The sequence below is a fragment of the Mytilus trossulus genome, chromosome 2 (assembly GCF_036588685.1).
Source record: "Mytilus trossulus isolate FHL-02 chromosome 2, PNRI_Mtr1.1.1.hap1, whole genome shotgun sequence".
Taxonomy (NCBI): domain Eukaryota; kingdom Metazoa; phylum Mollusca; class Bivalvia; order Mytilida; family Mytilidae; genus Mytilus; species Mytilus trossulus.
Window position 1 is genome coordinate 1,345,308 of NC_086374.1, and position 22,001 is coordinate 1,367,308.

Here is a 22,001-nt window from a genome sequence, read left to right on the forward strand (position 1 = left end):
ATTTTAGTTAATTTATATGTTTTGGACTTCATATAGTGTGGCGTCCATTTTCAATGAACTAGTACACAATTGTATTTAGGGAGCATCTGAGGATTTTCTCGCTGCGTTTAAGATCCATTGGTCGCCTTCAGCTGTTGCTCTTTGGTCGGGCTGTTGTCTCTTTGACATATTCTCCACATGCCATTCACAACTTTCACATTTAGAAATCTTCTCCTCTAAAACTACTGGGCCTTATACTTCCAAACTTTAACAGAATGTTCTTAAGGGTAACTGATGATAAATTGTATCGGAAGTTTTGATCCATCAACAAACATGGTCGATATGGCAAAACATAGACGATAGGGGTCAAATGCAGTGTTCGGATTTCATCTAAAAAACAAAAACAGTAAAAGAAAAAAGTGTTATAGTGATAAATAAGTCAAGATCTATCAGCTATGAACCACCTAAGTAGTCCTTTTGTAGGGTTACTATCTGCGAAAGTGTAAATGGCAAAAATGTTCAGCTAAGTAGGATCTAAAAATAAGTCTATGATTTTAAAGAAGTTATTATCCTTAAATGAAATAGGTTTTGTTAACATTATTTCATGCAAGTCTTTCCAAAAATCTTCTTTTATTTAACTACTTGGCCAAATATTTCAAAACTGTAATTGAATATGCCTTAGGGTATACGTATTTAGTTTATAAATTGTACCCGAAGTTATATGATCTACCAATAAACAGGCCAGTCAAGGCTAAAAATAGAACATAGGGCACAAAAGCAGATTTTAGCGTTTATCTTAAAAACTTCAGCAGTTAGAGCAAAAATGAAAAGGCGATAAAAGTGATACATTGGTCATTAATATTCATCTGTTATAAATTTTGAGATAAGTTCGACAACCTATGTTGGGTTATTGTTGGGTGTAAGTAATTTTTTATCAAATATCACTGTTTTTGTTACTTTCTTTTTTTATAATAGATAGAGAGAATGTATAAATGGCAATGAATGTTCATCTAAGGAGATCTACAAATAAGTCAACATGATAAAAATTGTCAATTGACCCCTTGAGGAGTTATTGCCGTGTTTCACACATTTTTGTTAAAGTCTAATTACTTTTTCAAAAATCTTCTCCGAAACTACTTGGCCAAATACTTTCAAAACAACTTATATTGAATGTTCCTTACGGTGTCTATAGTTTATAGATTGTATTCAGGGATTAGTTCAATTTAAAAACCTGGTGGCAGTTTCTGAAAAAAGGACAAAGGGGACAATTGAAGTTTTGGGCTTTCGTCTCAAAAACTAAAGCAGAAAGAGAAAAAACTGACATAGATTAAAGTGTGTAACAGGTTTAGATCTCTCAATGAGACTAAACAAAATATATACTCGTCCAGTGATAATGAACGTCCTACTAAACTCCAAAATATTATATAAAAAGAAACTAAAATCTAAAATCATACAAGACTAACATAAGCCACAGGTTCGAGCTCCTGATTTGGGACAGGCGCAAAAATGCAGCAGGATTAAACATATTTGAGTATATCGCTCTTTATTTGAAATATTCTTGAAATTTTTGATTTAATTATTCTGTGTTGACTACCATTAATACTGAATATGAAAAATAGACACTGAACTATTCAAATCAAATCCAGTTCTAATGAACCATTTAGAGCACATAAATCATTACACCTTTGTAAAATATCAAATAAAAAAGAAGATGTGATATGATTGCCCAGGAGACTTAACTGAAGACAAATTGACTCAATAAAAAATTAACAACTATATGTCACCGATCGAAGCATAGCTCAAATGCAATGAAAACAAATAAGCTTTTTGCTGTGTTTGCTTTTTGGTTGGGTTGTTGTCTCAATGAAATATTCCACGTTTTTATGTTCAGTTGTAACAGGCATGCTGATTATCACATTTAAAAATGGGTAAGAATAATCAAATATAGATTTGTGATTATGAATTCATTTACACGGGTAAAATATAATATTTTATGACATAAGATTTCAAGTTAATGTTACTCAGGTTTGCATAGATAATTATGATAGATGTTTAACGAACTTCTTTCATTTCCACCGGAGATTAGTATCTGTTAGTTTTAACCTTTAGATGAACTCAAACTAATACTTCTAAACTTTTTGCTGATTTTAAAATTGAGAATGGAAATGGGGAATGTGCTAAAGACAAACAACCCGACCATAGAGCACACAACAGCAAAAGGTCACCAACAGGTCTTCAATGCATCGAGAAATTCCCGCACCCGGAGGCGTCCTTCAGCTGGCCCCATAACAAATATATACTAGTTCATGTAGTGATAATGAATGCCATACTAAACTCCAAATTGTACACAAGAAACTAAAAGTTAGAATAATACAAGATTAACAAAGGCCAGAGGCTTCTGACTTGGGACAGGCGCAAAAATGCGGCGGGGTTAAACATGTTTTTGATATCTCAACCCTCCCCTATACCTCTAGCCAATACAGAAAAGTAAACGCATAAAAATACGCACATTAAAATTCAGTTCAAGAGAAGTGCGAGTCTGATGTCAGAAGATGTAACCAAATAAAATAAACAAAATGACAATTATACAAAAATAACATCAGACTGCTAGCAGTTAACTGACATGCCAGCTTCAGATTTAGCTGATTTAAAAATTATGTCTTCATCATATGAATATCAGGCACAATCCTTCCCGTGAGGGGTTTATTATCATACCATCATAATATATATGAGAAGAGCATAACCCGTGTCATGCCAACAACTTGTTTGTAAATAAATTTGTTGAGTTTAGTTACGATGCAAAGACCCTATAAGTGAATCAATATTAAAGCCAAAATATGCAATCTTTAATGGCCTGACAACCGTATCGTAACTATATATTATATTTTATTATTAAACTGGTAATATTTTATCTTTTTCGTAATTTGTGCACTTTGGCATGTCAATTAGCATTGTCCCTTGGTGCCTCTTGCAGTTGTGTCATGCACTTTAAATAGAACTGACTCCTCTGCACCAGGCACGAGGATGACATACCACTTATGTGCAACTTATGTGCAACTTCTTACAATATCTTACCATATCATTAATGTCCCGAATCACATTTTAATATGCACCCACCATGCCATATGGCACCGTCCCTTGGTACCTTTTGCAGTTCAGCTAGATATATTTAGCCTACTCACAGTATTCTTTTTTGTTACTTTCCAGAGGTGTGCCTGAGACAAAGGTTTAATATATATACTTATATGTGAAAACTGTTGTTTCTTATTTGTCTTTGTAACTATGTGTTGTTTATTATATTTGTAAAAGAATATTATATTACAATGATATTATATTATGCTCCTTGTGAGCCCATTTTATGGAAATAAAGCATGCTCTTTTTCTTTTTCTTCTATATCCCTTCTTAATAAGTCCATTTAAAAGTTTTGTTAGCTTCTGAGGTGAATACTGACATTTTTGTGCTTTATAATGAATATTTCCATAAAATATTGGATGTGAAATAGATATAGGAAGATGTGGTGTGAGTGCCAATGAGACAACTCTCCATCCAAATAACAATTTAAAAAGTAAACCATTATAGGTTAAAGTACGGCCTTCAACACAGAGCCTTGGCTCACACCGAACAACAAGCTATAAAGGGCCCCAAAATTACTAGTGTAAAACCATTCAAACGGGAAAACCAACGGTCTAATCTATATAAATACCTGAACGTACAAGAAGTCTGCATGTTGGGCTATATTTTCGAATGATGTCCTTATACCGATGATAAAGTTTAGTAAATGTTTTGACTAGTTTATGATATCGAAAACCCTGGTGTAATATTTTTTTAGTAAACTGACATAAAGTTCTCTCGTAAAAATCTAAAACATTGTTACATACACGAGCGAATCGTACAAGTTAAGATATATAAGCACCGTAAGATGATGACAAGGCCCTCAGGAACGTCACCATCTAAAAATGGAAAATTAACGATAGGAAATGAAAAACTTCATATCTCTTTTATCATAAATTTTAGTATTAAGCTTTCCGTTAATGATATAGATATCAAGATCGAAGAAAGGACAGTAGTCATTGTTATTATTAACTTTATTTAAAGTAAGTTCAACAGGATAAGTTTCTTTAATATACATACTGTAGTCGTCATTATTGAGAGCCAAAATATCATCCAAATATCTAAAAGTATTATTAAATTTGTGTTTTAGATGTTGTTTCGATGGGACTATGTTGATTTTTGTCATAAATTGTAACTCTTAGCAATACAAAAACAGGTCCACAATAAGTGGTGCACAGTTAGTCCCTATTGGAATTCCGAAAACCTGACGATATACGGAATTTCCAAAGCGAACAAAAATGTTATCAAGTAAAAATTCAAGGGCAGATATAGTATCGAAGCATGTTTAATTGACATAGTTTTTTTGTTTATTGCTACTAAAAAAATACCTAAAAGAGTTTGAACATATATATTCACATTCTGACTTTATAAATGCCATTTTAATTAGGTGTCTCAAAGATGATTCAAAGATTCTAAAGAAAAAAATGTTAAAAGAAATTGCAATCATAAAACTGGAACTACTATAACACATATTATAGTAGTCTCAGCATAAAATAATGTGAATGTAGTTTATCTACTTTAAATCTGGGACTAACATACTAGCTGTTAGTAGAAATAGTCCTAGTTTAAACTCGGTGCTATATATGTAATTGTGTTCAGATCTCTGCGGTTCAGATATTCTTCTTCTTCTTCAGGAAGTCCACCCTATCTGCAGGGTCACCGCATTTAAAAATTTTGTTTATTTTTAAAATTGCGTTATTTAAAATCTTATCTACTAGTTAAAATTTAAAATAATAGTAACAGAGTTAGAATAGGATATAACTAAAAATTAGTTAAAAACAGGAACTTGTATGTACACTATACATCTTAAAATTTTAAAATGGATAAAAATAATATCTTATCAGTTGTTTAACTTTCTCTTAACAAAGGAAATTGAAAGGAACTACTAATCCGTACTAGTAATGGGTTGAATTTTATGGGCTAGCATATGGTTTCATAATTAAATTATATATATATATGTATTTAAAATCTAAAATGGTAAAGGATACGAATAAAAAGAAACTTGTAAAGTTAGTTTTATGTAAAACAGTAAAATTTGTCAATACAATTTGGATCTACAAGATTATTTACAGGGGTAATTAACATTCATATTCTCTAGTTATGGTTTAACTATGTAGTACTCAGCTATATCACCTAGAATTTAATTAAGTATATAGAGATAGTAGTTTAATACTTCTTATATGTTACATTCCCACGACTGACAGCCACTTGCAAGTTAAACTCAGAACTCAACTGATTGTTCATTTGCTTTCCAAAAGTTGGGTTCTTTTAGCATGCAATGCATAGATCCAGTCTTTGCAGATTCGTTCTAAATCTCTCTGCTGCGACACAGTTATAAGTTCGTTCCTAGAAACGTCAATCAAGAATTCGAGAAGATCCTCATCAGAATCAATTATACTGCAATAGGGTATTTGATTATCCTCTAGTAGGCATTTCAGTCTATTGTGATGAATTTTTCTCACAGAACTCAGACTTTCACACTTGATTAGAAAATGTTTATAATCTTCAGGTCCTACCATGCATAATTTGCATTCTGCAGATTTTGTAACGTCAAAACGGTTGGTAATACTTTGGGTTTTGTAAGTTCCTGTAAGTATCCTGGATTTTATTATCCCTTTGCTAACATCTCTTTTATGATCTCTGACACTGCTCCAACAGAAGTTTGGTTTTTTAAAGTTCCAATTGTTAACTTCCATATATTTGAGCGTTGATTTACTTCTAGCAGTTTCGGTCCATCTATTTTTCCAGGTTTGGTCTATGACATCATGAGTCAATCTTTTCCAATTTTTCTCCGGATTTAGTATAATCTCATGTGCGGATGGAAGATCATAAGATTTGAGAGTTTTGTCCACATTTATGTACCAATGAGTTGGGATCTTTCGATATTCTAAGAAATAAGGAAATGACAGCTTTATGTACAAGTTGCTCAATGGATTCAGCTCCGAGCAAGATATAGATAGCAGCATCTGCAGTTCTTTGTGGTAAAGATAGAATTTGCTTAAATGATTTTTTCTGAAAAGCTTCTAATTTTTGGATATCAGTTTTAGTAATGTTGAGAATTTCAATTCCATAGAGCATTCTTGGTATAACGTAAGTCCGCCATAGCTTATAAGATAAAAGAGGATTTATACCATTTATTCCATGTAATCCAGCACCTAATAGTGAATACATTGTAGCTCTTGCAGTAGAGATTCTTTTCTCTACATTTGGATTATTTTTCTCTTGCCTTTCAATTCCTTAATGCTTTTCGTCTATTTTTTCATTAAAAAGTTGAAGATTTATATCTTTATTCTTCTTGTTAATCATTAGAATTTCAGTTTTTTTGCTGTTTATCTTTACCCGATCGTTTTTGGTACATTTTTCAATGATGCGGAGTTGGGTTGAGGCATCATGTTCTGAGGCAGCACATAGCATTATGTCATCTGCGCACGTTGGGCAACCCACATAATTCGTTCCAATTTTAATTCCTATGTTACCTGTTACCTGTTACCTGTTACCTAGTCTTTATCTTCCTCCTCTAGCAGGAGCTTCGCTTCTATAGCGTAATTCCAATTTGCACCCTTATTTGCACCCTAACCCTTACACACGGGGCACTCATAAAATCAATATACGTAGGTAGTTATTATAATGATTTATATAACAGTAACATATAAACAGCATGCGGACTAATCCATCACCATGTAAACGTAGTTTAATATATATATTACACAGTCCAATCGTTCATAGCCGGATCACTATTATATCTCCATATAACATAGTGTTATAGACTATAATTAAAACACTCCTGCCCTCGCAATAGCATTTACTGTTCAAAACACTGTCCTTGGTATCTTTAAAATCTAAAAAACGTTTCACTGTTCATTTGGTAAGCAATTATTCCATATAAAACACGCTAATAAAATATTTAAAATCTAAAACCACTTGATATTTTACAAGCCTTGGATACGAGTTTTCAGTTCAAACACTATCCATCTCTCAATATTGCAGAATAAATCCTGACACAATCCAGTAAATGCGAATCAAATTTACTCAGACATTAAAAGTAAACGTTTGTGATATAGTTTGTAACACAGACCTCTGGTTAATGTCTCTATACGGACCTGTTCCTTGTAGGTAAGAAAATGATATGATGTACAGTCTATAATTAGATGTAAAAGATTCTCCTTGTCATCAAATAGTTCTTGAATTAGCAAAGGTGGCTTATTACAATCTACGAGAAGAGATTTCAACTCTTGCATAAAGCGATTTCTTATGCTTGACAGTTTTTCACATTTAAGTATAAAGTGAGTCATATCTTCTGGTTCAATGTTACATAATGGACAGATTGCTGAGATACAGTTTTTTGAAAATCTAGACCTCTGATACTGAAGAATCATTATTCCGGTGGCAATTTTAACTTTAATTGCAGCCATATTAACAGAGTACGGGTCAGTCCCACTGCTTTTCCAAATATTATGCACAGTTCCTATGTTGGAATCATTAAAATTAATATATTTCAAGGATGACTTTTCTTTAGCTTCCTTCTTTAAATTTTGTAAAAAATGATTATTTATACAGTTATTCACAAGTCTATTCCAGCTTATTTTTGATGGTGGATTCTCAATGATATCATAAGGCGATGGCAATCCATAAATTACAGTTAAATTGTGTAGTTTTGTAAACCAACTTCCAGATTTTTCATCTTTCATAGCCAATTGTCTAAAAGCAATTTCTCTTTCAACAGACTTATCATTTCTAATTATGTTTCCAAATGTTTTCAGAATTTTCTTATGAATTTCTCCCTCTATAGGAATACGCCCTAATAATAGTAAAGTTGCAGCTATTGATGTGCGTTTAGGCAGGTGCTGAATTTGCTTTAATAATTGTCTAAAGAATAGTTCCATCTTTTGTATATCTGTATTTGAGAGCGATATGACATCTAAACCATATAGTAGTCTAGGTATAACATATATTTGAATCAAGTGTACAGAAACTTTTGGATTTACTCCATTCAAACCGTGTAACCCAGCACCCATAAGAGAGTATACAGTTTTCCTTGCCGTAGTAATACGCTTGTTCACAACTTCTTTAACCCCTGCATTTTTAGTTATATTTCTATCTATTCCAAGGTGAACTGCAGATTCAGAAAGTGTTACTGATTTTCCATCCATGCATCACGAATCAAGTTATCGTTATTTAAAGAGATATCATTAAAAGTAAGCGAAGAAGTTGTGGTATTTGCTGGATTTCTTTGTTTCCTTACTAAAGAATAAAAACCAGCATCATTTCCCTCGTGAAGTTCCATAATTTTCTGATATTTGTTAATTCTTAAACTTGCCTCAAGTTGCCTTTGCATTGATCTAAGCTTCTTTTTGTAAAACTGAATATTTTGGAATAAAATGTTACTTTTATCAGTAGGTCGGCCAGCGGCTTTCCACTTTGCAAAATGATCTCTATTTACCTTAGCCATATTTTCCAATTCTGGAGTCCAGGGCTTTTTCTTTAACTTTTTACATTTTGAGCGTTTAGAACGGCTACATTTAGAAGCTGACGCTGCCATGATTGTACAAAGTTCATTTATCTTATCTGGTATATTATCAAATGTCAAATTAAGGTTTATTTCATCAGTCCATGTTGACAGTTTATTCTCAATCTCTTCCTGATAAGCAGTTTTATCAACCTTATTCCAATTTATTCTTTTGTTCTCAATTAATGAATTAATTTCCTCATTCGCTTGTATATTACATGGAATAGTAGTCAGTATTGGATCATGAGTAGAGGTATTTGTAGACTCACGTATAAAAGTCAAATAATTGCTAATGACACTTTTGCTTTCTAAAAAATAATCTATCTGGGAGGTATCTCTTCCATTATAATGATAAAAGGTAAAAGTCTTTCCGCAAGACGGTGGTATTAAAAGATTGTTTTCCTTTATAAAATCTCTAAAAACTTTATCTTGTTTAGAATCTCTATAAATAGATGCATTCATGTCCCCACCTATCACAATTCTGAATACATTGCTATATTTTATGTAAATTTCTGATAGTTCATCAAGGATTTCCTGATAATTGTCTATGCTATTTGCATTGCCACGACACGGGAGATATGTAGATAAAAATATAAATGGCTGTGTAGTATTAAACTTGATACCTATAATTCTGTTGCCCCCGTCTGGTAAAAGTTCAACAAATTTTTCAAATTTCTTGTGAATACATATTGCCACTCCAGCATGGCCCCTACGGCGCTCATATGCATCAGAAAGTGAATTATCATCAAAACATTTTGCATAGCATATAAAGTCTTGTAAAAATTCATCAAGCTTATGTTTTTCATAACTGTGGAGCCAATGTTCTTGTAATAACAAAATATCGGAACGCTTTGAAAGAGTCTCAAGATATAACTTATTGCTATTAAATCCCTCAATATTAAATGTTAATAAATTTAAGGACGAAAGTACTGAAGACGGAGTCGATTCTGTCTCAATAGGGTTATCTATAGGCGAGTCTGTTGACTTTGGGTATGCCGAGTAGGTTTCCCCTTCTCCAGATGAAGTCTGGTGATTGGTTGAATAAAATGAAGGTTTTGGTGATTTTGGTGTTGTTGGTTGAAGACCGACGCTCTTTGTGGGTAAGATGGTGGGCTTAGACATTGTGAAGTTTTCGTCATGTTCGTAGAGACATGTTTCGGACGAAAATTTTTCAGTCTTACTTTCGTCGGAGAGTGAGCACCTAAAAAATCAGAATTCTCATCATAGGACTTCATAGAAATTGTTTCATCACTTCTTGTGTTCAAAAGAAAGTCATCCATTTGGTGACATATGTTATGTAAACTTGCTGATTGAGCATGCGTTTTATTATTATCATTTTGCATATATGGCTTTCGACGTTTCTTTCCACGAGAAGTTTTTACATGAGGCACATGCGAGTTTCTTATGAAAGATAATTCAGTGTTATTTTTATGCACATCAAGTTCTAATTGCCTAACCTTTTGCTCTAAAAACCAAATTTTCATTTCTCCTATTTCAGACTGTGGTGTACTCTGTACATTTTGTGTACAAGAATGTGAATTAGTAGAACCTTGTGTTGGATAATTTTCTAACTGTTCAACTCTCTGGTTAATAATTAGTAAAGAATGTTGAAGGTCTTTATTCTTATCTTCCAAAGTTATAGAATATGCACGATTGGTAGCTAACTGCTTTTTAAGTTGATCAATTTCAGACTCATATTTCAGAATTTTACTGTCTTTAACTTTCAATAATTTATCTCTTTTTTCAATTTGAGTTTGGAGATGAGCAATCTCTGCTTTATGTAATTCAGTGTTATCAGGTGAATTAGCCATATTCGGACCAGATGGTAAGGTATTTACTTGATCTAGCAAACTTTCAGTCATAGCAGTTGGCTGACAGTTCTCTTTTAATTCAAAAGTTCTAGTCGAGGGTGTTTGACCTACACTTTCTGTGTTGCTATTAAGATTTGCCTGGCGAACACAAGAATTAACAGCAATGTCCATGTCTGAGTTTACAGTACCCCGCTGACTGGTACACATCCTACATATATATAAATCGTCTTTAAGCTCTATCTCTAATACATTTTCTGGTGTTAAACCCTCACATTTGAAGTGTATCCACTGATAACAAATGTCACAGGCTACAGATGTGGGATTTTCATCACATTGTTTTTTACATACCAAACACAGTGGGAACTGGGGACCTATGAGTGGTTCATTACCACATGCTGCATTGTCCACAGCTGGAAGAGACAAAGCTTTATTTACATTTACATTTACATTTACATTATGTTTGTGGATTGTTCAGAGATTAAAGGGAAGTGCTCCAATCTACTGGAGGTAAATGCAGAGAAAAGAAGAAGAATTATCTCCCTTACAAGTACTTCCTCAAGAAAAAAAACAACATGAACATACGGTTATGTAAAACAATATATGATGTCCTTGATATTACAACTATTTCTATGGGTAAACATGTTAATTCTGTTATTGTAAAAAGAAGGATCCGATGTGTCGGTATTGTCTATTGAATCCGAAATGATGTACTAAATGTCACCGATATTAAAACGTAAAACAAATAGCTGCCAGCAGGTGTCAATCATATTAATAATCAATATCTCATTATTTAAAACTAAAAGACTACATATGAATGAAAAAAAAATATTTGAATTTTAAGCAAAATGTTGAGCTTTAATGTTACCAAAGTATGACACGATACTCCCTACTTTACTATTAGTCCGAGATTACTCTGACGTCCGACGGCTGATTTGCCAGACAAGCTGGGCCGTGGGATGTCAGAGCTTGTCCCATATTAAAAAGTGGATATTTGCCCACCCAAAATAGATGCGCTGCCTCCTCGATTCTGGAGCCGACTATAGGCCTTGGAATTATATAAATCGGGCTTCAATCTCTTCATTTTTCATTTATCTTTCCATTTATGTAAGTTTCACCTACCTGCCAACCCTTTATTTTCTGATAATTAGACAGTTTTCACAGTGACCTACGATTTCTTCATCTTGCCTTTCATTTTCAAAGATTATCACGTGACCAAGAGAAAACAGTGCAAACGACCATAATGTAACACCTCGTTCATTTACGATGCAAGTTACCTAAATGTCCGAGAGCTTCCGATTGTTATCATGGTCGGAACTAAATGCTAATTACCGATCTCCTGTAAAGGAAGTAAAAACACGTGGTTGTTTCTAAATGTTAAACATCGATCTCCTATAAAGGAGATAAACAAATATAAATATTTGCATATTTGAGCCTTGAGGCCACGAACTCTCTCGTAACTTGACGTCCATTTGAAAGTGAAAGTTTTTCCTGGTGAAGGTCATTGGTTCACTAGTACTCCAGGCACTCTACCAAAAAATCTCAACCACCAATGAAATAGCCAATTAGTGCTGAAAGTGGTATTTAACATATTTAACATCAAATAATTAACATGATTAGGCCACACCAATTTGATTCCTTGTTCGACAGACCCGCCCGCACCTATTTTTTTCAAAACAGATTGTTTTTATTTTTATTATATTCCCGCTTCCCACATCCGGAAATGAAATCATGTCCATTTCCCGCACTGTTTTTTTTTGTTAATATTATATAAATATCTCAACATTTGTTTTTTAAAATCACAGTCTAGCCTTTAGATAACGATTTTAAACCTATCAGCACCCCACAACACTGTTAATATCTGCGAGAATATTTGTTTCAGCATGAAAACAATTTATCCCAAGCGGGAGTGCTCCGATATAAATAGAAATACCAGTACAGAACAAAACGTTGGTTTCTTTCCCCCTAACTTACATTCCCTATAAAAAAAAATGTACGTTGTTTAAATAAAGTACAAAGAACTTCTGAAGGATTTGCCTTCAACTGCAATTATAATGAATGGTGACGGTCATACCCGCTGCAGGTTTGTGCACCTGTCTTGGTTGATTCAGAGACCTGTCGTTCAGCAGTTATTGTTTGTTGATGTGGTTCATTGGTAGTTTCCCGTTTGGAAATATCGTTGGTTTTCCTGTTCGAATTGTGTACAATACTAAGTTGTGGTCCCTTATAGCTTGCTGGTTGGTCTTGATCAAAGCACTGTGTAAAAGGCCGTACTTTGACCTATGTTTGTTATTATCAGGTTGGGACCAACCCTCCCTCAGACAAGGGCTTTGAAGGGTTCATTTTACCATGTTTACTGTTCATTCTAGATCTGCTGTAGAAAAGAAAATAGAAATGCTAAGGTTTTGTACAGTGCTACTACATGTATACAAAATCTTTGACAACTTAGAAATTTTTACTCAAAAAGAGGAGAAATACATTATATTTTAAACAACTTTTCTAAAAGAGGGATGGGTCCACTTATTTTGAATAATATTAAACTGTTAAAGTAAATGTGTTAAAGTCCAGGAATATTACAAAATTCTTGGACATGTTTTGACCATTTAATACCAAATATTATAGTTCTTTGGGAAAATATAAGCCTTTTGTACTTAAAGTGTTTTTACAAAAAAAATATATTATAACTTTAATATTTTGACCCCTCATAAAAGGGATATTCATAACATTAAGGGGTTGTTCTGAACCTGATTATGACTTGGATGGAGAATTGTCTCATTGTCAGTCACACGTACATAGACCAGATTTAATTATTCAATTATTTCTTGTTGAACAGGGAAAAAATTCTTCTTAAATTAAAGAAATGTTAAGGTACAAGTGATAAATCAAGTTTTGATGTAGTCAAAACCTACTATTTTATGTTTACAAAAAAAAATTATAATCGCTCGCCTTTACTTTTTAAGCTTCGCCTCAAAAATTTGCAAATTAAATATTTTTTTATTAAAATTTTCAAATCGCTCGCTCGCCCCAATTTTTGGAGTCCAAAAATCCGTAGAACAAGAAATTTAATTGGTGTGGCCTTAATAGAAAAAAGTTTCAAATTTAAAATGTATGACCTCCACACAATATTTCCTTGGTCACAATGCTTATGTTGATAACGTCACTGTTAGCAATGATTGTTCCATGAAATCCATATAACCTATTGACGTTTGGTCTACTAGCATTGACTATTGTAATTCATTCATAGAAAAACCTCTTAGAGATTGGTTATGTTCCTTAATTAAATGAATCAATCAATCTATGATGTATGATACATAATAATCTTATAACAAGGCACCATAAGACATGACATAAATTCACATAATAGAATATTGCGTTTGATGACTTTAACATGTTAAAATAAGATACATGTACATGTGATGTATGACAAACAAACAATTGTTTTCTAGCAACAATACATGTACATCAAAATTTGCATGATTTGCATTTAAACTAAACGTAACAATACACCTCTATTAAAATGATGTATTTATATGCTGTTGCATTATGTGTACATTTGTTTTAACGAGCTACATTTGTTGCTACAAGGTCAATTCTTTACTTTTTTATTATACATGTATAATATTAAAAAAAATAACAAATGCATACTTTCTTTGTCCAAAAGGTACAACTTGCAGCAGACACATTATATTGCATACATGTATTTTTATACATGTGTAAAGCCAGAGTTTTGTTATATTGATAGTAAAATCCATGATGTGGTTTGTTCAACTTTGTTGACAACTGAAGTAACAGAGACATGTATTTTCTTTATTTTAGTGATAAAAGTCCACACGTTTACAGCAGCTATGGTAACTAAAGGCATCATCGGAACAGAGTAATCGGAAACTTATTTCCTCTAGAATCATAAGCTTTACATTGATATTAGTGAAGAATGGATACCAATCATTCTATATCATCTCCACACAGTGAACATAATGACACTCATACAGATGCAGGCACAACTGTTAACTTTGACAACTTGTATCCTGCCATTGTCCAATGTTTTGCCGTCATTCTCTTCGGTTACATTGCTGGACGAGCAAATATCATCTCTACCTCACAAGGAAAAGGAATTGGGACTTTTGTCTCAAAATTTTGTCTTCCTGCTCTGCTTTTCAAAAATATGTGCATTTTGGATTTTTCCATTGTTAACTGGATGTTTTTGATAAGTGTGTTAATCTCAAAATCTGTTGTATTTATAATTGTTACAATTGTAACATTAGTTGCCAAGCGACCAGTAAATTATGGATATGCTGGATTGTTTGCTATTTTTTGTACACAAAGCAATGACTTTGCTTTAGGATATCCTATTTGTGAGTACATGTATATTTTGGCTCCTACATAAAGTTATGTTGAGTTGTTTTTTATGAAGAATAGAAAATCAAAGGAAAATATTTTGAGATTAAACAACACAATTTACACAAAATCATACCCCTCAGTGGGAAATTAACACTAAATTAAAATGTTTACTAAAATGAAGACTACCTGAACAAAACCCCCTAACAATATTTTCTGTATTTAAAAAAAAACGTTTTCTCAGTATAAGAATTGTAATTAATGTAATTTACCATGCATGTTGAATTGTCATTACTATAAACATGACAAAACTTTTTCTTTTTCTTTTTTTCAGTACAAGCCTTGTACCAAGAAAGCCATCCCCAGTACCTGAACTACATCTACCTGATTGCTCCTGTGTCTGTGGTTATTCTCAATCCTATTGGATTTTTATTGTTGGAAATTCAAAAAAAGAAGGACGGAGATAAAGTAGACGTGTCTAAGAGTATGAAGAGTATAAATGACTCGGGTTCAAAATCTGGGACATGTGCCTTGATACTGCATGTGATTAAAGGTGTAATCACAAATCCCATTGTATTCATGACCATCATTGGTATCGTTGGAAACTTCATACTACGGAGAAATTTACCATTGGTTATCTCAGAAATTCTTGATGTTTTAGGTATTATTATTATATTTGTTATAAAAATGTGACTAATATATAACAAAAAAAATGTATTCTTAAAGATAAGCAAATGTAGAATTATTATTTTAGATATATATCTATACATATATCATGTATATAAAGAAGATGTAGTTCATGTTTGATTGCAAATTCTACAACTCTCCATCAGAGACCAAATTACACAGAAACTTACACCTATACATGCTATAGGTCACCATACAGGCTATAACACATAGCCAGCAATAAAAGAGGCTAAAATGACAAATGTAAAACAATTCATAAGAAAAAACTAAATGACCTAGTTTATGTACAAAATAGTGAATGAAAAACAAATATATGTAACTCAACAACAAAAAAACAACCACTGAATTGCAGGTTCCTGACTTAAGACATCAACATACAGTATGTGGCAGGGTTAAACATGTTTGATGGCACCAACCACCCTCCTAAACAGTGGTGCAATAGCCCAACAGAAGTACCAACAATAAAACACAATAAACAAAAAACTATATGCAGTTTTAACTGACAATTAATTTATATTTTTGCATGTCTGCTGTACAGATACATATGTATTTGATGTGCATGTATTATTTATGAAAAGATTTTACATTTCAATGAAATATGATAAAATATTTCATATAAATTTATATGATGTTAAAACAATGTTGAAAAACATGCTGTACACATGTTTTTCTATTTATAGTTGAATAATATCTTTATCTTTACAGGTGATGCATTCTCTGGGGCAGCTTTGTTTTATCTTGGTCTTAGTTTAGTAGGGAAAATATCAGGCCAGATGGGTCCACAACTTATAGTACCAGTACTTCTAATAGCAGCTAAAGCGTAAGTATCTATGATGCTTTCTCTGGGGCAGCTTTGTTTTATCTTGGTCTTAGTTTAGTAGGGAAAATATCAGGCCAGATGGGTCCACAACTTATAGTACCAGTACTTCTAATAGCAGCTAAAGCGTAACTATCTATGTTGCTTATTCTGGGGCAGCTTTATTTTATCTTGGTCTTAGTTTAGTTGGGAAAATATCAGGCCAGATGGGTCCACAACTTATAGTACCAGTACTTCTAATAGCAGCTAAAGCGTAAGTATCTATGATGCTTTCTCTGGGGCAGCTTTATTTTATCTTGGTCTTAGTTTAGTAGGGAAAATATCAGGCCAGATGGGTCCACAACTTATAGTACCAGTACTTCTAATAGCAGCTAAAGCGTAACTATCTATGTTGCTTATTCTGGGGCAGCTTTATTTTATCTTGGTCTTAGTTTAGTTGGGAAAATATCAGGCCAGATGGGTCCACAACTTATAGTACCAGTACTTCTAATAGCAGCTAAAGCGTAAGTATCTATGTTGCTTTCTCTGGGGCAGCTTTGTTTTATCTTGGTCTAAGTTTAGTAGGGAAAATATCAGGCCAGATGGGTCCACAACTTATAGTACCAATACTTCTAATAGCAGCTAAAGCGTAAGTATCTATGTTGCTTTCTCTGGGGCAGCTTTGTTTTATCTTGGTCTAAGTTTAATGGGGAAAATATCAGGCCAGATGGGTCCACAACTTATTGTACCAGTACTTCTAATAGCAGCTAAAGCGTAAGTATCTATGTTGCTTTCTCTGAGGCAGCTTTGTTTTATCTTGGTCTTAGTTTAGTAGGGAAAATATCAGGCCAGATGGGTCCACAACTTATAGTACCAGTACTTCTAATAGCAGCTAAAGCGTAAGTATCTATGTTGCTTTCTCTGGGGCAGCTTTGTTTTATCTTGGTCTTAGTTTAGTAGGGAAAATATCAGGCCAGATGGGTCCACAACTTATAGTACCAGTACTTCTAATAGCAGCTAAAGCGTAAGTATCTATGATGCTTTCTCTGGGGCAGCTTTGTTTTATCTTGGTCTTAGTTTAGTAGGGAAAATATCAGGCCAGATGGGTCCACAACTTATAGTACCAGTACTTCTAATAGCAGCTAAAGCGTAATATCTATGTTGCTTTCTCTGAGGCAGCTTTATTTTATCTTGGTCTTAGTTTAGTAGGGAAAATATCAGGCCAGATGGGTCCACAACTTATAGTACCAGTACTTCTAATAGCAGCTAAAGCGTAAGTATCTATGTTGCTTTCTCTGGGGCAGCTTTGTTTTATCTTGGTCTTAGTTTAGTAGGGAAAATATCAGGCCAGATGGGTCCACAACTTATAGTACCAGTACTTCTAATAGCAGCTAAAGCGTAAGTATCTATGATGCTTTCTCTGGGGCAGCTTTGTTTTATCTTGGTCCTAGTTTAGTAGGGAAAATATCAGGCCAGATGGGTCCACAACTTATAGTACCAGTACTTCTAATAGCAGCTAAAGCGTAAGTATCTATGTTGCTTTCTCTGGGACAGCTTTGTTTTATCTTGGTCTTAGTTTAGTAGGGAAAATATCAGGCCAGATGGGTCCACAACTTATAGTACCAGTATTTCTAATAGCAGCTAAAGCGTAAGTATCTATGTTGCTTTCTCTGGGGCAGCTTTGTTTTATCTTGGTCTTAGTTTAGTAGGGAAAATATCAGGCCAGATGGGTCCACAACTTATAGTACCAGTACTTCTAATAGCAGCTAAAGCGTAAGTATCTATGATGCTTTCTCTGGGGCAGCTTTGTTTTATCTTTGTCCTAGTTTAGTAGGGAAAATATCAGGCCAGATGGGTCCACAACTTATAGTACCAGTACTTCTAATAGCAGCTAAAGCGTAAGTATCTATGTTGCTTTCTCTGGGACAGCTTTGTTTTATCTTGGTCTTAGTTTAGTAGGGAAAATATCAGGCCAGATGGGTCCACAACTTATAGTACCAGTACTTCTAATAGCAGCTAAAGCGTAAGTATCTATGTTGCTTTCTCTGGGGCAGCTTTATTTTATCTTGGTCCTAGTTTAGTAGGGAAAATATCAGGCCAGATGGGTCCACAACTTATAGTACCAGTACTTCTAATAGCAGCTAAAGCGTAAGTATCTATGTTGCTTTCTCTGAGGCAGCTTTATTTTATCTTGGTCTTAGTTTAGTAGGGAAAATATCAGGCCAGATGGGTCCACAACTTATAGTACCAGTACTTCTAATAGCAGCTAAAGCGTAAGTATCTATGTTGCTTTCTCTGGGGCAGCTTTGTTTTATCTTGGTCTTAGTTTAGTAGGGAAAATATCAGGCCAGATGGGTCCACAACTTATAGTACCAGTACTTCTAATAGCAGCTAAAGCGTAAGTATCTATGATGCTTTCTCTGGGGCAGCTTTGTTTTATCTTGGTCCTAGTTTAGTAGGGAAAATATCAGGCCAGATGGGTCCACAACTTATAGTACCAGTACTTCTAATAGCAGCTAAAGCGTAAGTATCTATGTTGCTTTCTCTGGGACAGCTTTGTTTTATCTTGGTCTTAGTTTAGTAGGGAAAATATCAGGCCAGATGGGTCCACAACTTATAGTACCAGTACTTCTAATAGCAGCTAAAGCGTAAGTATCTATGATGCTTTCTCTGGGGCAGCTTTGTTTTATCTTTGTCCTAGTTTAGTAGGGAAAATATCAGGCCAGATGGGTCCACAACTTATAGTACCAGTACTTCTAATAGCAGCTAAAGCGTAAGTATCTATGTTGCTTTCTCTGGGGCAGCTTTATTTTATCTTGGTCCTAGTTTAGTAGGGAAAATATCAGGCCAGATGGGTCCACAACTTATAGTACCAGTACTTCTAATAGCAGCTAAAGCGTAAGTATCTATGTTGCTTTCTCTGGGGCAGCTTTATTTTATCTTGGTCCTAGTTTAGTAGGGAAAATATCAGGCCAGATGGGTCCACAACTTATAGTACCAGTACTTCTAATAGCAGCTAAAGCATAATATCTATGTTGCTTTCTCTGGGGCAGCTTTGTTTTATCTTCGTCTTAGTTTAGTAGGGAAAACATCAGGCCAGATGGGTCCACAACTTATAGTACCAGTACTTCTAATAGCGGCTAAAGTGTAAGTATCTATGTTGCTTTCTCTGGGGCAGCTTTGTTTTATCTTGGTCTTAGTTTAGTAGGGGAAATATCAGGCCAGATGGGTCCACAACTTATAGTACCAGTACTTCTAATAGCAGCTAAAGCGTAAGTATCTATGTTGCTTTCTCTGGGGCAGCTTTATTTTATCTTGGTCCTAGTTTAGTAGGGAAAATATCAGGCCAGATGGGTCCACAACTTATAGTACCAGTACTTCTAATAGCAGCTAAAGCGTAAGTATCTATGTTGCTTTCTCTGGGGCAGCTTTATTTTATCTTGGTCCTAGTTTAGTAGGGAAAATATCAGGCCAGATGGGTCCACAACTTATTGTACCAGTACATCTAATAGCAGCTAAAGCGTAAGTATCTATGTTGCTTTCTCTGGGGCAGCTTTTTTTTATCTTGGTCTTAGTTTAGTAGGGAAAATATCAGGCCAGATGGGTCCACAACTTATGGTACCAGTACTTCTAATAGCAGCTAAAACGTAAGTATCTATGTTGCTTTCTCTGGGGCAGCTTTGTTTTATCTTGGTCTTAGTTTAGTAGGGAAAATATCAGGCCAGATGGGTCCACAACTTATAGTACCAGTACTTCTAATAGCAGCTAAAGCGTAAGTATCTATGATGCTTTCTCTGGGGCAGCTTTGTTTTATCTTGGTCCTAGTTTAGTAGGGAAAATATCAGGCCAGATGGGTCCACAACTTATAGTACCAGTACTTCTAATAGCAGCTAAAGCGTAAGTATCTATGTTGCTTTCTCTGGGACAGCTTTGTTTTATCTTGGTCTTAGTTTAGTAGGGAAAATATCAGGCCAGATGGGTCCACAACTTATAGTACCAGTACTTCTAATAGCAGCTAAAGCGTAAGTATCTATGTTGCTTATTCTGGGGCAGCTTTATTTTATCTTGGTCTTAGTTTAGTTGGGAAAATATCAGGCCAGATGGGTCCACAACTTATAGTACCAGTACTTCTAATAGCAGCTAAAGCGTAAGTATCTATGATGCTTTCACTGGGGCAGCTTTGTTTTATCTTGGTCTTAGTTTAGTAGGGAAAATATCAGGCCAGATGGGTCCACAACTTATAGTACCAGTACTTCTAATAGCAGCTAAAGCGTAAGTATCTATGTTGCTTTCTCTGGGGCAGCTTTGTTTTATCTTGGTCTAAGTTTAGTAGGGAAAATATCAGGCCAGATGGATCCACAACTTATAGTACCAATACTTCTAATAGAAGCTAAAGTGTAAGTATTTATGTTGCTTTCTCTGGGGCAGCTTTGTTTTATCTTGGTCTAAGTTTAATAGGGAAAATATCAGGCCAGATGGGTCCACAACTTATTGTACCAGTACATCTAATAGCAGCTAAAGCGTAAGTATCTATGTTGCTTTCTCTGGGGAAGCTTTGTTTTATCTTGGTCTTAGTTTAGTAGGGAAAATATCAGGCCAGATGGGTCCACAACTTATAGTACCAGTACTTCTAATAGCAGCTAAAGCGTAAGTATCTATGTTGCTTTCTCTGAGGCAGCTTTGTTTTATCTTGGTCTTAGTTTAGTAGGGAAAATATCAGGCCAGATGGGTCCACAACTTATAGTACCAGTACTTCTAATAGCAGCTAAAGCGTAAGTATCTATGTTGCTTTCTCTGGGGCAGCTTTATTTTATCTTGGTCTTAGTTTAGTAGGGAAAATATCAGGCCAGATGGGTCCACAACTTATAGTACCAGTACTTCTAATAGCAGCTAAAGCGTAAGTATCTATGTTGCTTTCTCTGTGGCAGCTTTGTTTTATCTTGGTCTTAGTTTAGTAGGGAAAATATCAGGCCAGATGGGTCCACAACTTATAGTACCAGTACTTCTAATAGCAGCTAAAGCGTAAGTATCTATGTTGCTTTCTCTGGGGCAGCTTTGTTTTATCTTGGTCTTAGTTTAGTAGGGAAAATATCAGGCCAGATGGGTCCACAACTTATAGTACCAGTACTTCTAATAGCAGCTAAAGCGTAAGTATCTATGTTGCTTTCTCTGGGGCAGCTTTATTTTATCTTGGTCTTAGTTTAGTAGGGAAAATATCAGGCCAGATGGGTCCACAACTTATAGTACCAGTACTTCTAATAGCAGCTAAAGCGTAAGTATCTATGTTGCTTTCTCTGGGGCAGCTTTGTTTTATCTTGGTCTTAGTTTAGTAGGGAAAATATCAGGCCAGATGGGTCCACAACTTATAGTACCAGTACTTCTAATAGCAGCTAAAGCGTAAGTATCTATGATGCTTTCTCTGGGGCAGCTTTGTTTTATCTTGGTCCTAGTTTAGTAGGGAAAATATCAGGCCAGATGGGTCCACAACTTATAGTACCAGTACTTCTAATAGCAGCTAAAGCGTAAGTATCTATGTTGCTTTCTCTGGGACAGCTTTGTTTTATCTTGGTCTTAGTTTAGTAGGGAAAATATCAGGCCAGATGGGTCCACAACTTATAGTACCAGTACTTCTAATAGCAGCTAAAGCGTAAGTATCTATGTTGCTTTCTCTGAGGCAGCTTTATTTTATCTTGGTCTTAGTTTAGTAGGGAAAATATCAGGCCAGATGGGTCCACAACTTATAGTACCAGTACTTCTAATAGCAGCTAAAGCGTAAGT

The 22,001-nt window shown here is 34.5% G+C and overlaps 1 protein-coding gene across 1 annotated transcript; it reads left to right on the top strand.

Annotated features, from left to right (window-relative positions):
• Positions 1-10,934: 10,934 nt before the first annotated feature.
• LOC134706210 (lysosomal cholesterol signaling protein-like) lies at positions 10,935-16,266 on the top strand. The gene is made up of 4 exons (XM_063564945.1): positions 10,935-11,041; positions 14,222-14,757; positions 15,075-15,401; positions 16,133-16,266. Exons 2-4 carry the CDS (start codon positions 14,337-14,339, stop codon positions 16,249-16,251), a joined length of 867 nt encoding a protein of 288 aa, XP_063421015.1. The 5' UTR covers positions 10,935-11,041; positions 14,222-14,336; the 3' UTR covers positions 16,252-16,266.
• Positions 16,267-22,001: the final 5,735 nt, after the last annotated feature.